Source organism: Trachemys scripta, chromosome 4 (assembly GCF_013100865.1).
Source record: "Trachemys scripta elegans isolate TJP31775 chromosome 4, CAS_Tse_1.0, whole genome shotgun sequence".
In the NCBI taxonomy this organism is placed as follows: Eukaryota; Metazoa; Chordata; order Testudines; family Emydidae; genus Trachemys; species Trachemys scripta.
In genome coordinates, this window is record NC_048301.1 from 12,398,207 (window position 1) to 12,415,653 (window position 17,447).

Below are 17,447 nucleotides of genomic sequence, written 5' to 3' on the forward strand. Positions count from 1 at the left end.
CTGGCCTTCCCGTGGGAGGCGGATTTACGCATGCGCCCTGGATCTGCGGCGTCTCGCGCGCAAGACCGAATCCCTCCCCCCCTCCGCATGCGTATTGATGCGGAGCTTCCGAAAGCCTGCAGTAGCAAGCGCATGCGCGCTGCTACCCGGGAAAGAATTGGGCAGGCAGGCGACGCTGGATTGAAAGCGGCGGGAGTCGTGGAGGTAGCTGGTGTTGTTACCATGGTAACTAGCATTTCCGGTGGCTGCTGGGAAGGGGTTGAATGAGGGTGTGTTGCAGCTTCTGGGGAAAACGGGCCGAGCGCACCCTGCACCCCAAGGTGGTTGGGGGGGGGCTGTACTCCTGGGGGTGGGGCCGTGCACCCTGTGCCCTGCAGGGGGGCAGGGGAGGGAGCCTGCGTCCTGGGCCTGCGGGTGGGGGTCCTGCATCCCAATTCACCCTATCCTCCCTATAGCACTGTTGCTGGCGCGGTGGGCCCTGCTTGGTACCGAAATCCTGTGGCGTTAGGCCCATTAGAACTATTCAGGGTAGATAGTCCCTGCCCCTCCCATGGCAAGACGATGAGGGCTGAGAGGGAAGAGCGGTGACTGGTTGTTTATGTTGGCTTAGATCCAGGGATAATTTGCTGGAATCTGACTACTGTACCTTGTAAACCCCACTCACTCCCCGCCCCCCCCCCCCGCTTTTATTTCTTTAATCCTAGGTTTTTGTGATGTGGGTGCCTCTGTCTAGAATCAATTCATGAGCATTAATCAACTGTCCCTTTTAGTTTGTTAATAATGTTATTAAACCCCATTAATAGGTTGGTTGGGAGTGTTGAAAACAGCATTGTGAGCTCTTCATGGAGGTGGAAAGTAATTCTAGTGTCAGCCAGGACTCTATGGCTAGCTTCACTGCTGGTGACGTGCTTATCCGCTCCACCAGCCTCCACACAAAAGAAAAACCCACTGGCACTTGGACAGCAGCTGCTGACTGCAGTAGAAAAAAAGTTAAAATTTCAGTAAAGAAGCTTCGTGAAGTGGCTTCTCCCTACCAGGCAGATGATGCAGCTTTGAATAAAAACAAAACATCCTATATTCCTCCAGCATTGTCAGCAAACAAACCTCTGCCAAATAGATCAACTGTCACTACCTCCAGCAGCGTTACACAGGGTATGTGATTAAACCTGATTTCCGTGGGGTAATTTGTCTAGCCATATACTTTTTCCAGCATCTCACTTATATAGTATGTATATTAGGAAAATTGTCTGTAAAGAGCGATATGAATTGGTTATACTTTTTTTTGGTGTCCTAATTGACCACATGCCATTTAGCCAGTTTTGTGAAATACTATTCTGTTTTTAACATGTTTTGTATAAAATATTTTAGAATGTTTTTCTAACTCTGTACAAAATGTCCCCAGACTTCACACAGTCCTTAAATATTGCTCCAAATTCTGTGTAGTACATTCATTGTGATGATAAATTTGCTATTGGCTATTCATTATGATGAATGAGAAAGAAGGATATTCTGAGTCTTGTACCTTTTGATTGTTTTAGCCCTCTTTGTACCTACATGGGGATTGCAGGTCCTTCTGTAGCACTGTACTGGAGGAAAGATCACAGGCCTTTTCATGCACTTACAGTTATCTCTATCTTTAAAATGACAGATTAATTTGCTCTGAGAACCGGAACTGATAGATTTCTCAATGTATGATGACCAAAACCTACTGAGATTAGAAAGAAATATTTATTGGCAGTTTAGAGTAGAGAAAATAGTCATGAAAATATGTTAAATATTACATGCTTTGTATGGATATTTCAAAAAAGGTAATTCCAGTGACCCCTCTGTTTTGGTTCCATAATGTTTGCATGCTTAGAGGGACACATTTAACTTGAAAGGTAGTCAGTTTAAAAAAAAAAAAAAAAAACTGTTTAAAAAGAGTTTCAGATACAACAGCTGCCCCTGACTCTTCCTGGTAATTAGTGTGATTACAATATTAAAATAAGATTTTTACAGTTTAGTTTTTTTCTGAGGTGTTGCTTTGTGAAAGACCCATACAAACAGCTGAACCCAATTAACTACTTATACAGATGAAACAGTGAAACTGACAAATATACAAATAAACTGAAAGAACATAATATATTATTTCCTCTAATCTTTAAATTCTGGTAATTTTTGGTGCTTGCTACAATAGTGAGTAAAACATTTTCAGGTTAGAAATTTAATTTTTTTTTAAGTTGATGACATCCCTTTAACAGTGTTTCTCCCTACATTTCAAGTGTATCTTAAATGTCTGGAAGCTAAAGCTATATCTTATTCCCTGTCACCTAGAAACTACAGTAATGGGTTCATTTAAAATAGCTAAAATTGACACATCCTGTGCTATGAATTTACTGGGCTAAAGTGTGCCTCTTACCTCCTTAGAAAATAAAGTTTTCATTGTTGATCAAAGGATCACACAACTTTACAAGATGTTATCTTTGTAAAAGGGCATCAGAATGCATTACCCCATTAATTTATGTTGATTTCATACTGAATTTGATCCAGAGTTGTCATTGCATCATTTGCAATTCTCAGTTTCAGCAAGTTTCTCTTGTGTGTCAAACAGATTTATGTTGCATCTCAGGCATTGTTCATTAATATGCCAGTTCCAAGTTGACACACTGAGCTCATTTGTGCAATGAAGGTCATTTTGTTTAGTTTAGATTTTTAAAGGTACAGACATAGAAATGACTAAGATCTGGGACTAGTTATACCTGTCACAGATGCATAAACTACATTGGCCTGCTAAACCCGGGGTTGTAAATTCAATCCTTGAGGGGTCCATTTAGGGATTTGGGACAAAAATCTGTCTGGGGATTGGTCCTGCTTTGAGCAGGGGATTGGACTAGATGACTTCCTGAGGTCCCTTCCAACCCTGATATTCTATGATATTGTTCTATGATAACTACACTAAAGTCTCTTTCATTTTAGCTGTCCGAAGTATGTTGGCTGAAAGAAGTTCAGAACATCTTCTTTCGGTAGAAAATGATTTAGAACCCACGCTATTATCACAGAAGGTAAGAAGAGTTACTGTTATATTCCTGATCCTACAATCCTGAAGTATATGCCATACTTCCATCTTAAAAGGTTATATATATGATCCAAATTTTAGTAGAGCAGCAATCTACTTCTCTCTCTGAGGCTTATCTGACTTCAGCCCTGTTCCTGCAAAGACTTCTGCATGTGCTTAACTTTATGCACTGGAAGTATTGAAGTCAATGCACGTGCAGAAGTCTTTGTAGGATCAGAGCCTTTATATTCTCTTAACCTATCTAGTATATAGTGAGTATGCATGCATCGTTTTCTTATGTTCCACCTATAGCAACTGTTTTTTCAAATTATAGTGTAATTCTTCCTATGAAATTTCTGCTCCCTGAATAGCACAAATCAATATGATTTCCTGGAAACCTTTAATATTACGATTATAGTTTCTTTTGCTTCCTGCCATCGTTGATTTAAATAGGCATTACTTCATAATCTATTTAAATGTCTTTAATATTTTGATGTGACCCTTTCTAGCTCAATTAGTTTCTCCTTTTATATTTGCTATATTTTCTGTAGTCTGTATTTGTTGAGATCTATTTTTAGCAAATCCATTGTACACGGCCATGCATAAGGATAAAATTCTCCTGTGGTGTGAAGGGACTGCAAATGGGTTTCTATATGCCTCAGAGTAGATCCATTGACAGTTGAGTAGTGGCAAATAGGACCGGTAGCTATTAGCCCTACTCATAGGCTGAAGTAGTGACTGTAGAGCAGTGGTTTTCAACTTGTGGTCTGCAGACCCCTGGGTCTGCAGACTATATCTAAGGGGGTCTGCGAGATCTGACTATGAAAATAAAGTTTCAGATCCCAGAAAAGGCATTCAATTTTTCTGATCAATCAAAAGTATGTGAATACCCCCACCTACAGGTCAAAACCCAGAAATATTGTCGTTACCATAGAAGCCCACATTTAGCATCCTTTCTCACATTGTGTCAAATGCCGTGCCATGTACATGCAACATTTATAGTTGAATACTGTTCAGTCAATTTTCAGTCTAAGACTTAAAGAGTACAACAGTTTAAATTTCTAAAGGGGCCCATGCCTCCATTTGAAAGTTTTTAGGGGTCCACAAATGAATAAAGGTTGAAAACCACTACTCTACAGTACTGCTCTGCCGACCCACATCAAAGTTTAGGGTAAGGTGGTGGATTTCTATCTCCTCAACCCAACCAGTAGAGCATGATTATTCAAGGTTTATGTCAGTGAAATAAATTCCATTATATGGCCCCAGTCATGCAATCACTTATGTATATGCTTAACTTGATGTGCATGAGTAGTAATGATGAATTCATTGGGACTGCTTGCACATGTTAAGATAAGCACATATGTAATTTACATCACTATTAATGAGTTATTTGTTTAAAATCCTTTGGCCACCAATGTGCAAAATAAACATCTTAATATTGAGATTACTTCTTATTTTTAGTCTAGATGCATTACTGTCCAGAAAAATATTTCAATCAATATTATTCTAGGCTAGAGGGTACAGATAGTAGGGTCTCTGAACAGCAGCTTGTATTACTCCAATGTGGAGGTCTTTATGCCCACATGTTCAGCAGTCGTGTCTATTTCTGAAACTTTTGGGTGCTGATTAAAAAATGAGACATACTTTACTGATTTATAGTTGCATACTATATTTCTTTTGTATTTTGAACTTATATATATAAACAAATTAAAAATAAATTCTTCTTGATACATGTTGTTAATGTTTGTTTTCTCCTCACACCTATCCCTAAAGGATTACTCTAAGGAAGCTGCAGTAAAAGGAGTTCCTTTGCAAGTAATGGAAGATGGAAATAGACCAGAAGGTAAGACAAAAATCAGACTTCTATAACCATTGTTAAGAAAACAGCTATTTTACCAGGGGTTTGGGGTAATGGAGTGCAGGCTGGCCTGGAGCTGCAGCGGGGAGAGAGGACTCCCCCCAGCCCTCTCTCGCCACAGCAGCTTGGGTCCTCTCCCCATCCGCAGCAGCTCCAGCGGGGTGGGGCCAGGCCAGGCTGGGGTTGGGGCTCCTCTCCCCAGCAGCTCTGGTGGGTCTGGGCCAGGGGAAGGGCTCCTCTCCCTGGTGGGGCCTGGGCTGGGCTGGGGGAGGGGCTCCTCTCCCTGCCTGCATGGCCCTTGAGAGCCTGCTGCGCGACCACGCAGCTTACAGGGAACTTAGGTCTTGGCCCTATGCTATTTAACATTTTTTATCAATAAGCTGGAAGAAAACAATCATTACCCATAAAGTTTGCAGATGACAGAGATTGGGGAAGTAGCGAATAATGAGGCAGAGAGATCACTGATACTGAGCTAACTGGATTGCTTGGTAAGCAGGACTCAAGCAAACAATATGTATTTCAGAATGGCCAAATGCCATACTTAGGATGGGGGCTCTATCCTGAGAAGCAGTGATTCTGAAAAAGACTTGGGGGTCATGGTAGATAACCAGCTGAGCGTAAGCTTCCTGTGCAGTGCTGTGGCCAGAAGTGCTAATGCACTCCTTAGATCAGCTGGCCGCAGGTTTCCCACCACTGTCTTAGATGCATGAGCAGGGAAATCTTGAGTAGGAGTAGAGAGTTATATTACCTCTGTGTATTTGGCATTGGTGCAAGCACTACTGGAATCCTGTGTCCAGTTTTGGTGTGCACAGTTCAAGAAGGATATTGATAAATTGGAGAGGGTTTAGAGAAGAACCATGAGAATGATGAAAGGATTAGAAAACATGCCTTGTAGTGATATAGACTCAAGGAGCTCAATCTGTTTAGCTTAAAGAGAAGGTTTATGGGTGACTTGATCTCAGTCTGTAAGTACCTATATGGAGAAAAGAAACTTGATAAAGAAGGCTCTTCAATCTAACAAACAAAGTTATAAACACAATCCAATTCCTGGGAGTTGAAGCTAAACAAATTCACATTGTAAATAAGAAATACAACAAATACAATGAGGGTAATTAACCATTGGAGCAACTTATTAAGGGCTATGGTTGATCCTCCATCATTGGAAACTTTTAAATAAAGATAAATATATGCTCTATTTCAAACAGGAATTAATTCAGAGAATTCTTATAGCCAAGCTATGTCGGAAGACAGACCAGACAATCACAGTGGTCCATGCTAGGTTTCTATGAACTTTTTGTTCAGTTCTAAAAAAGCTATTTTAAAAAAAAGTTATTCATCTATAATTTGTGCAGCATTTTACTAAGTGATGCATCGAACATGAAAGGAGTTTATAACCAAAAAGTAAACTACATTTTTAAACTCTTTTAGCTTTAATAATCAGATGTTAATATAGGCAAAGAAATCTGTTTTTTAATATTTCTCTCTCACCTTTTAATTGCATATCATATGGAATATCTACACTTAAAAAAAACCTATGTTCTGTGTAAAATTTTAACTCTTAAAGACATAATTATAGTCTCTTCCCTGAGCATTGGCAGTGGTTTTGCTTTCTGTGAGTTTTTGAATTAATATTTGTTGAGGGGGAAAGGAAATAATTGAAAACACAGTTATCCTGATAATACTTAAAATGATGGGCGGAAGCTAACTGCCCAGACATACAAGACTTCTTTCTGAGTTCTTTTCAATATCATGAAGGAAAATCTTTTAAAGGTCTCATAATGTGGATGTAATTCTAAAAGTACTGATTTAGGATGAAATTCTATAGTGTTACGCGGGAGTTTAGGCTAGATTAGAGGTCCCCAAACTGGGGTATGTCCCCCAGAGGAACATTTGAGGGGGTGCGGTGGGGTCTGGGCCAGCCCCCATTAGGGGCAGGGAGGGAGTGCCACTTAGCCTCGCTCCTGGCCCCGCCCCCAGCCGCAGCCCTGGCTCCATCCCCGCCCCCAACTTTCGCCCCTGACCGCGGCCTCCGCTCCGCGCCCTACACCCAGCCTCAGCCCCGGCTCTGCTCCCAGCCCTGGACCCGCCCCCAGCCTGGACTCCTGGATGTGGCTCCATTCCGGCCCAGCCCCAGCCCCAGCCCCAGCCTTGGCTCCCTTACTTCTGTCCGCCTCCCTCCCCCCCCCAATCCTGGCCCTGGCTCCCAGGGGGGGAGGAGGGAAGGGAAGGGGAGGGAGTAAGACGGGTTAGCGGGGGGGTTGCAACTATGAAAAGTTTAGGGACCACTGGGCTAGATGATCATAATAGTCTCTTCTGGCCTGAAATCTATCTAAAAGAAGATTGTGTGTGATTTTTCTCTATTTAGTTGTCAAACTTAAGAGAAAGTACCGCCCCTTTAAGGATTGGTGCAAGGGTTGGATTGTTGCTATGGGAACCTACTTACAACTAAACAAGTTGTTTGTGAGAGATTCCTTCTATTGGGAGTTTGGTGCCTTAGGTGCAATTTGGAGGGGGATAGGTTGTGTAATCTTAAACTGAAGCACCATGTGGTCAGGTAATGGTCCTGTAGTAAATTGCTAAGATGTTTACTTCACTTCATTTTATAATAAATTATTACTTTCCTCTAATAGTTTTTCTTAATTTCTTTCAAAATGTGTTTGATTCTTTTGAGAGTTACTGCTATGAATTCTATTCTATTCTATTCTATTCTATTCATAATGCTTTTGCCTCTCTCCTACGTGCATCTAAAATAAATTTGTAAATCCTGAGGTTCCTTGTGAGAATACATCAGTTCTTGAACTTTTCCGTCTCTGTGATATCCCTGTATATAGGGATAACTGTTAGATTCCTGTAGCTTATATTGGTTGTATAAAAGTGAATAATTTAAAGCTCACTGTTTCCATGTTGAAAAAATGAGTTTAAATTAATAAAATCTAAATATTTTCCCCAATCCTGATCATTTAAATCAGAGATGCCAATTTCTGAAGTATAGTTCTATGCTGTAGGCTGTAAAACAACTGTAAAAAGGAGTATGCCGTGTATTTGCAGCCTTGTTGGTCCCAAGATATTAGAGACAAGGTGGATGGGGTAATATCTTTTGTTGGACCATCTTTTGTTGGTGAGAGAGACAAGCTTTCAAGCCACAGAGAGCTCTTCTTCAGGTCTGGGAAAGGTACTCCTAGCATCATAGGTTTTCACAAGGCAGTCACTCTATATCTGACCTATCAGTCCTCATCTTCAAAGGAAACCTGCACAACACTTTCAAAAGATGAGCTTGGGAGCATAAATTCATTACTCTGCCAGAAACTGAAACTCACGGACTGAACAGAGACTGGATTTATGGCTTATTACAACAGTCTGTAACCCACTAACCCCCTCTTTTTGTCCTATGATTGCAGAGCTGTTAACAAGCCACTCTATCTTGAACGGTCCCTTAGAATATGTTCTAACTACTTATGCTAAACAGTCTGTTCCACCATGCATTTAACTGAGATGCTCAGAGTTCCTTTCCCACACCTGAACAAGAAAGAGCTCTGTGTGACTTGAAGCTTGTCTCTCTCACCAACAGAAGGTGGTCCAACAAAAGATATTACCTCGCCGACCTTGTCCCTGTAGTAAGAAGATCCATAGTTGTACTTGAACGATTTCCAGATTCTGTGTGCTCAGCTTACATGTATAAAGATGCTTCTAACTGCCAGCCTTGCAAACTCGGTCTGGAATCAGTCAGTGATCCTTCCTGGATTGTTCATTGTCACATGGGGCAAAGTCAACCTTTGCAACCCCATTGCCCTCAGGGGAGTTGCACATATTCACTGTTCTTTGATTACAAGAGTAAATAGGAATGCGTACCCCTTTGCCCCTTTAAACACTGAGATTAGCAGATATAACTAAATACGTACAAGGATCGGATTTGTAGAGTAAGAAAGGGCATCTTTAAACCTAGTCACTTTTTAGAACATTATTGACGAGGAGACCCCATTGGGAATTACTGAATTTCACAAATTGATAAATAAGCAAACAGTTAAACATGAGTAAGGTTAATGCATTGCAAAATTTACTTTGTTCATTGCTTATCAAGTGCAATTTAACCTCATCTGATACTACCTAGTATATTAAGAAAAGATCCACCCTCTGTGCAGCCCTCAGGGTGGGGTGAAGGAGGGCCGAGCCCTTCTTATCAAGGTGCAACATATGTGTTTTGTTAAATAATGTACAGTAGTATTGATAATGAGATCTTACTACAACTTCTGTTAAATCTTTGCTGAGAGGGAGGTAAAAGGCTGCTCAGTTGTGTGTGCATTATAAAATGTGCAGATTAGCAATATGCATATTAGTACGGTTGTATTGTAACATAGTTTACCTGTGGCAAGCAGTGCTACTTCCTCTGAATTTTCAAGATCCTATACTAAGTAAACTTGGTGCAGCTTGCTTATGACTATTGGATTTGGGGTCCTCTGTGATGCACAATGGGAGAGAATCCTGATTAGGGGACCTTCTAGAGCAGGGGTGGGCAAACTACAGCCATGGGGCCGCATCTGGCCCTTCAGACGTTTTAATCCGGCCCTCGAGCTTCCGCTGGGTAGCGAGGTCTGGGACTTGCCTCGCTCCCGTGCTCCAGCCGGGGAGCAGGGTTGGGGGCTTGCCCCACTCTGCGCGTGCCATGGCTCCGCATACCTCCCGGAAACAGCGGCATGTCCCCCTCTGGCTCCTACATGTAGGGGCAGCCAGGGGGCTATGCACACTGCCCCTGCCCCAAGTGCCACCCCCGCAGCTCTCATTGGCTGGGAACTGAGGCCAATGGGAGCTGTGGGGGTGGCGCCTGTGGATGAGGCAGCACGCAGAGCCACCTGGCCGTGCCTTCACGTAGGAGCCGGACAGGGGACATGCCGCTGCTTCCAGGAGCGGCTTGAGGTAAGCTCTGCCCGGAGCCTGGACCCCCGACCACCTCCTGCGCCCCACCCCCCTGCCCCAGCCCTGATCCCCCTCCGAACCTGTCGGTCCCAGCCCGGCACACCCTCCTGCACCCCCAACCCATCATACCCAGCCACACACCAGAGCCTGCACCCCCAGCTGGAGCCCCTTCCCGCACCCAACCCCTAATTTTGTGACCATTCATGGCCCGCCATACAATTTCCATACCCAGATGTGGCCCTTGGGCCAAAAAGTTTGCCCACCCCTGTTCTAGAGCATTTGATGGTGGGTGAAGGCTTTTGTTGCACTTTATGATAGCACAGGAAAAAGTAATATTAATACCATGCAGTTTTAGTTCATTTTTGTATGTTAGAAAGTTTCAGTTAGAGTTTGCACAATTTAAATGTATATGTCATGTAGTGCACACATTCAAAAGGTCATTATTTTGACAGCATTCTCAAATTCTTCAATGCTTTATGTGAGAGAAAATAAATTTATAGTTATTTTCAAAGCACACTGGTTTGTCTTATCACTGACTATTTTGAAAACACAGTAGTGAACGATACTCAGATTTTTTAGCCCTATGTTAAATGATGCCGAATGTTTGTCTTTTCATAACTTAAAGCTGTTATCTGTGAAGAAAACATTTACACTCTGAAATAATGTGGTTTGTGTATTCAGCTGTGACGTACTTTATACCAAATTTCTCGATGTTACTGAAATAACTTTGTTTTTACCTTTATAAAATGAGACCTGAAAATTAAATTGACAACGTGTATATTATATTCTTGTTTCACAGATGGTGATATATTTATTTCTCAGTACACTACTGGCGAGAAAGAAGCTTTACGCGCTGTATTAAAGCAGAGGTAAGTTTGAGCTGTTAATAATGTCTCAGCTGTTCAGTTTCTATTAAGAAATGTGGTTCCTGGTTTCCCTGATCCCTCTTAGTAGCACTGGTAAAAGGAAAATGGTTCTTTATCCTCCTCCATTAATATTCTGTTTATACTTGTGGAAGTATTTTTTCAGAACTCGTTTTCTGGTTTGAAATCTATTTGCCCTACAGTGTCTTTACTATTTTGTACATTTTTTTTCTTTATTGCTTTCAAAAACCTTTTGGAATAATGCCTTAGTGTTCAAAAAGGGGGGCAGGAATTGTTCTGATTTATTTAGTGCCAAAAGCATGTGAGGCATTTTACAAACAAATAAGGAGATAAGGTCCCCACCACTAGCAGCCTTCAGTTTGGACTGTAGCCTGGTTACAGACTGCTTGAATAAGGTCAAGTTTATACCACAGTCTAGAACTGCATATGTAATTGATCTAGGTGACAGACAGTGTATAACCCTATTGTGTGTCATGGTTGCAGTCATACCATGCCCTTAATATTACAAATATTAACAAATGATAGCTCTGTAACAAATCTTTATTATCTTGTTGCAATAAAGGTTTAAATAAAATTCTTTAGTGTCAGCTGTGTGGGAGAAATGTGTAATTTTTCTTTAAGGAAGTTTATTGTTGGAGAAGCCGTAAATGCCTGTATGGGTCTGACCCAAGGACCTCTTGATGCCAATTGGCAAAGGGCACAGGGGTACATAAGAGTTACAGGAATCCCCTGGGTCTGATATCTACATGCTGGTCCAGCAAAGAATGTCATGTAAGGTCGGTAATGAAAGTCTGTGTCATACTGGAAATCATAATAATTGTGAGATGCATGTACAGAAAATATGTGAAGTTATGTATAGATACTAAAAATTATGTTCTTTAGGTCTGTGAGTTAAGACAGGTCACCAAAAGATAATCCACATACTCCTGGCAGGGAAATGGGAAGAGATGCTTATCTCACTCTGGCTGGTCATGTGCAAATTAAGTATTGTGTGGTTCTCAGTGGATGCCCATTTACAGACCGAGCAAAATACCAATCGTTAGGTTATGGAGGCTTGCAGGAAAAAACAAAACCAGCAAGAGTTATCCTGTTTAGGAGTAGGACAATGAACTTCTGACACTATATCTGGGTGCAAATGAACCCCCAAGTTATTCCTTCATTCTGTGAGGACAAGTTGCCATTGGAGTCTATCTTATGAGAAGGGATTTCATCCAACCTGACTGAAAATGCTTGGAAAAAGACTTTCTGTAAGCTATCTTGTAAGGGATAGGGAATGCCTTGTGTATTAAGCTTAGGCTGTAGAAAGCATGTTATGATTCTGTTTTATGTGTAACTATTTGTTTCCTGTATTCTTGTTCTTTCACTTGAATCTCTGTTCTTTGTTAATAAACATATTCTTGTTTTCACTATAAGTATATCTAAGTGCTGTGTGTTAAGTTGACTCTTACAATCTGATGTGTACTATTCCTGTGGAGGTAGCGAATCTAGGAGTTCTAGGAGTGTCCAGTTAAACAGGGGCTGAGCACTTCAGGGGGACATTTGGAAGGCTTGTGGGTTGGTGTGTGTGTTGCTAACCTGTACAGAGAGAGTAAGGCCTGCCGAGGCCTGGAAGGCAGCTTGTGTTGCCAGAGGCTGGTGGTTTCATGGAGCTGATCCATTGCAGGCAAAGACATGCTAAGGGCAGGGGGTGGTGAGGTCCCTGGGTATCCCTGAAAAGCCTCGCAATGGCTAATAGTGCTGAGGAAAGGCTAGTTTATGGGGAAGGAGTGGAGGGAATGGGAACGTTATGTTTGATCAGTAATTGACAAGAATGCTATTCACAGGAAGATATGTTTTGTATTTATAGAACCCAAAACCCTCCAGTATTTAAGGAGGTGAAGGTACAGCTTTTAGAAAATGTATCTACGGAAAAGAAAGAGAGTGCTCAAGATACCAGGTCAGCACACAGCAATATAGATTCAGCCGCAACCATCGCGGCAGCCACAGCAGCTGCCATTGCTACAACAGCTCCACTTCTCAAAGTAAGACATTTTTTGGTAAAATTAGTTCTCTATCAAGTGAAATAGTAGAAATAATAAATAAGTCTGAGGTGGCTAGTAGTGAAGCTCCCACTGTCTTTCATTTGTATTCTCTTCATATGTGCTCACAGTCATCTCGATGAACAGCATGGCTCATTGGGTCGATAGGAGGGGATGACAAAAGGATACAAACACTGGGTGCGTCTCTTCTATGTATTTGTAGGTGTGACCCAAGGGCCTCTTGTTGCCAATTGGCAGAAGGCACAGGGTACATTGGGGTACAGGGGTCTTCTGGGTTTACCAGAAGGGGTCATGTAAGATCTCTACTGAAAGTCTGTGTCCCTCTGGTCATCTTAATCATTGTGAGATGTATATACAGAAAATATGTGAGAAGTTTGTTTTTATATTATATATAAAGGTAGCGTGCCTTGAGACCAACATGGAAGGAGGATCTCAGACATCCTGGTTGACAATGCTGGGGAAAGAACTTGGGAGTAAACTATTCTGTAGGAGATAGGGGAATGTCTGGCGAGTGAAGTTGAGGTTCTAGAAAGAGTATTATGATTTTGTTTGATATGTAACCATATGTTTCCAGTATTCTTGCTGTCAGTTGAGTCTCTGTTCTTTGATAATAAACTTATTCTTGCTTTCACTGTAAATATAAGTGCTGTATGTTAAGCAGATTAGTGATCCTGAGTTGTTCTTGTAAGCTGATGTGTGCTATACACTCAGGAGAAGTGTTACCAGATTTGCCCATTACTTTGGGGTATGCTCATTTATTCGGGTTACTCCTCTGGGAAAGGGGGTTCTGTAATCCTGTCAATGTACTGCTTGTGTCACTTGTGTTTACATATGGAGCTCTACTTCTCCCTTCTGCAAGTCCCCTCCCAATGGAGCTATCCTGCAGGACCTAGGATCCCTAGGGCTGGGTTACTCCCACCCCAGAACCGGATGAACACCCACATGTACATTAACAGAGCAAGTCTGAGCGGACCGGGTCAATCAGCACTGTCAAGCTGACCCCTTATATGTCTCTGGACTCACTGGGCTGGAGGAAGCAGCACTTCCAAGCTGTCTCTCCTTATATGCCCCTGGGCTTCATGGACTGGGTCAAGCAGCACTTTCAAGCTGTTACCCTTATGCGTCCCAAATTCAGCACGTCCCTATCCCCACTCCCCCAACACAATTGTACTGGCAGTAACCTACTCGATGAGCAAACCCCACAGTATTTGGGCGCTGCAGGGATCTTTAGCTTAGGTAAAAGAAGCGTTGCTGTAGAGTGAATGGGGGAAGCTAAAAACACAAATGAGTAAAGTTCAGCAAGAGAGAGAGAAGCAACCAACTTAACCATAGAAGTTATTTATTGAATAATAGTAATAACTACACAAGGAGAGCTAAACCAACATAACATACATGATTAAAGGTTGATACCTAAGGTAGAAAGGAAAACAGAGAGAAGGGGGGGGGTCTCACCCACTCCATGAGGCTTGAACTGGTCAGGGTTCCCAGATGATGGTGGTAGCTGAGGGTTCTGAATGCTGGAGACAGGCAGAGCCCCCAGCACGATCAGTCAGGAGATGGAGTTCCGGTGGAACTGATGCATAGTGTGGATCTAAGCATCAGAACCCTGACTAGAGGGTGAGTAGGGATTTTTGTAGAGAAATTACAATGGTTCAAGGGAGAACACTAGATTTGTTTATAGGTAAGCTGATGACTCAAGGGTTTTCTTTAGACTAGACAATAGGAGCTGATCACTCTTGGCTATGGGTGGTGTTTTCTTCCAGGGAGCTCACAATGCAACTAGGCTGCTTCAGTATTTGGATATCAATTAAAGATTCATTACTAGAATTGGTCTGATAACTGCTGAGCTGGGTGTGTGTGCAGGCATAGGTTCATTAGCATCTGGAGCAGAGATTCCCAGGATGCAGAGCTTCCCTGCTTTTTCTGGTCCCAGAATTCAGTGTGGTTCTCTGTTCTCCATTCTGTATGTAAATTGAGATGTCTTCCTGTCCCATCTTTCATGCAGATGAGGCTAGGGGAGTTGTCTTTGCTCTCCATTCTGTATGCTAATGGAGATGTCTTAATCTTGTCACCCTTGTCAGGAGGGGTCTAGGTGTGTCTCCCAATGCCCTTCACTGCTCTCTGCAAGTTTTCTTTTTCTGATGGGTTTTGGTTTAAGCAGAGGCTGGGGGGCGGGGGTGTCTTTCATGAGTCTGGCTGGATACTGCACCCTGGTTCCCCAGGAACACAGAGGTGTCTGGTATCAGAAGAGGATCTAAGAGTTCAATGGATCAGGGGCTGGGGACTCCAGAGGGATGCTCTGAGGACTCAGGGGTTGGTGTGTACCTGTTGCTAACCTGTACAGAGAGCACGAGGCTTGCGGAAGCCTGGAAGGCAGCTTGTGTTGCCAGAGGCTGTTGGAGTCAGGGGGCTGATCCACACAGACAAGATTCCCTCATGGTAAGGGCAGGTGGTAGTGATGTGCCTCACAGCCCTGGGTACCCTGGGAAGTGTCCCAGTAGATAGTGTGATGGTGTGCAGTACATAGTGAATAGGATGGGAGAAAGCCCACGTTTGATAGATTACACTGCTGTTTATAGATCCCCTTTGGTGTAGCTTTAACTTTTTGTCTATGGTGTAAATCTCCTTAATAAAAACTGGATGGTCAAAACTTAAGACAACACACCGCACCTGTAATTCAAATGTGTCTGTACCTGGTTGGTCAGTCTATCAGTGTTCAAGCCAAAAAGAAGTAACTTCCTCTAACTTCTTATTGCGATGTAACTCTATTTTGGGGAATCCAAAAAAGAGAGGTCAGGTTTGTGTTAACTAGAGAATAAAAAGATAAATGAGGTTTGATTCAGGTGAATTTCTGTAAAGTCAAGAGGCGGTTTTCATCTGGTATTTCAAAAAGAGACACTGATCAGTCTTCTTACTGCTCATTTAAAAACCTAGACTATGCAGTCAACATAACGTGTATAGCAGTTTCCTGAAGGTCACAGTTCGCACACAGGTATGCTCTAGATAGCATGGGAGAGAAGCGAGATGATTTTGGGGTTAAGGTACTGGATTGGGACTCAGGAGATGTAGGATGAATTCCCACCTCTGCCACAGGCTTCCTGTGTGCTCTTGGGCAAGTTACTACATTTCTCTGTGCCTCAGTTCCTTATCTGTGAAAATAGGGATAGTACCTGTAGTAGGGTTCACTTAAGGGCCAGCGGAGTCCTGTGGCGGAGGGAGGGGGCGGTTTATCAGGCAATATGAAGCCCCGGCAACCAAGTCAGTCTGTCCGTCTCTGGCTTGCCCCAATCAGTCTAGGGTAGAGGAAAGGGTAGGGAAACCCGGGCCCACCCTTTCCACTGACTCTCAAACCAGGGCCTAAGTGGGGAGGAGTGGGAATTGTTTCTGTCCCCTCTAGCTGATACCTAGACCAGCCTACCCTGGGCCACTTCATACCCATCACCCGGTGTTCTCTTCAGTTTGAGGCATGGCCACAGCCCTCTGCTTCATTCCTCACAGAGGGTTGTTCAAACAGTCTCAGCAATTCAGATAGTTTGTCAGAGCTTCCCAGTCCTCCCTTTTCAGTGTCCTGTGATTTTAGCCTTGTCAGGCAGAAGGGGAGAGAAAAAGGGGTCAGGCCCCTCGCTGCCTGGTTTAGGCCTTACCCACAGTCTAGGTCTTTCCTCTGTGGATTCCTCTGTTCCAGAAGGTACTAACTGGCTTCCTTCGTTCCTTCACTCTCTCCCCACTTGATTGCCACCATCCCATTGTAAGCAGGTCCTCCATTTGGAGCATACTCTGCAGCTGCTGAGGGGCAGGGCCGCCTTGGTCCAGTTCCAGTCTTAGGGAGGGGTCTGTAAACCCCCGCACAGTACTAAAATCAGTAATGTTTGAGGTGCTTAGATATGGTGGTGATGGAGGGTCATATAAGCACATAGATACTTACCTGGTTTTCTTACTTCTCATTTATATATCCCTGGCCTCTGGGGAATCAGGTGTCTGTTGACTTTGCAAATCTTTATCTGCCCCTGAAATAATTCTGTCTCATTAGGCCTTACTATCTGCCAACAACCATTCTACACCGGCTGAGAGTGTAATTAAATCTCTTTTTTGCCAGGGCCTCTGAAATCAGGGTATGGTTTCAGAAGCCAAGGCAAAAGAGGATACGCAGGGTCCCCCAGAATAACAATGGGGACAGTAACACCATTTAATTCAGTGTCATTTGGTGGTAATAGTGTCCCAGCTTGTCTATGAATGTAGACTCCTGAGCGGCGAAAAACTGGCATCGTGAACTTTTCCAGCCCAAGCGGACATTCATAAATCTGCCTTTGTGGTCCACGAGTGCCTGCATAACAATGGAGTAGTACTCTTTGTGGTTTATGTGCTCATGTGCTCCTTGAAGAGGGCAAATTATGGGCACCTGAATGCCATCAATAACCCCGCCACAGTCAGGAAACCCCGTTCTCTCAAAGTCAGCAGTTACCTTTGGAATATCTTTAATGTCAACCACTTTGGGGTAAACCACATGCCTGTTTGCCTCAGTTACCTCTGCCACCACTTTACCCACAGTCGACTTTCCACCCCAAACTGTTTGCCAATGGACCTCTAGCAGTCTGGAGTAGCCAGCTTCCAGACAGCTATAGCAGCCTGCTTTTGAACTGCCAAGAGTGACCTCAGATGTGTCTCTCTGCGCTGGAGGATGTGGGCAAGTTGCTCACAAAGCTCCAGAAATGTTGCTTTCT

General features: G+C 43.1%; 1 protein-coding gene across 9 annotated transcripts in view; it reads left to right on the forward strand.

The window, feature by feature from the left end:
• Window positions 1-225: 225 nt before the first annotated feature.
• The window catches only part of KIAA0586 (KIAA0586 ortholog), a 110,914-nt gene continuing 93,692 nt past the window's right edge, over window positions 226-17,447 (forward strand). For 6 of the 9 annotated variants that reach the window (XM_034768459.1, XM_034768456.1, XM_034768460.1 and 3 more), the window contains exons 1-6: window positions 227-320; window positions 804-1,152; window positions 2,956-3,041; window positions 4,808-4,877; window positions 10,603-10,672; window positions 12,534-12,708. In XM_034768459.1, the coding sequence (XP_034624350.1) occupies window positions 843-1,152; window positions 2,956-3,041; window positions 4,808-4,877; window positions 10,603-10,672; window positions 12,534-12,708 (711 nt within the window). In that variant the 5' untranslated portion in view covers window positions 227-320; window positions 804-842. Of the gene's footprint in view, window positions 321-803; window positions 1,153-2,955; window positions 3,042-4,807; window positions 4,878-7,359; window positions 7,447-10,602; window positions 10,673-12,533; window positions 12,709-17,447 lie in introns of those variants that run through there. The other 3 variants (XR_004645472.1, XM_034768454.1, XM_034768461.1) reach the window with 3 other exon arrangements.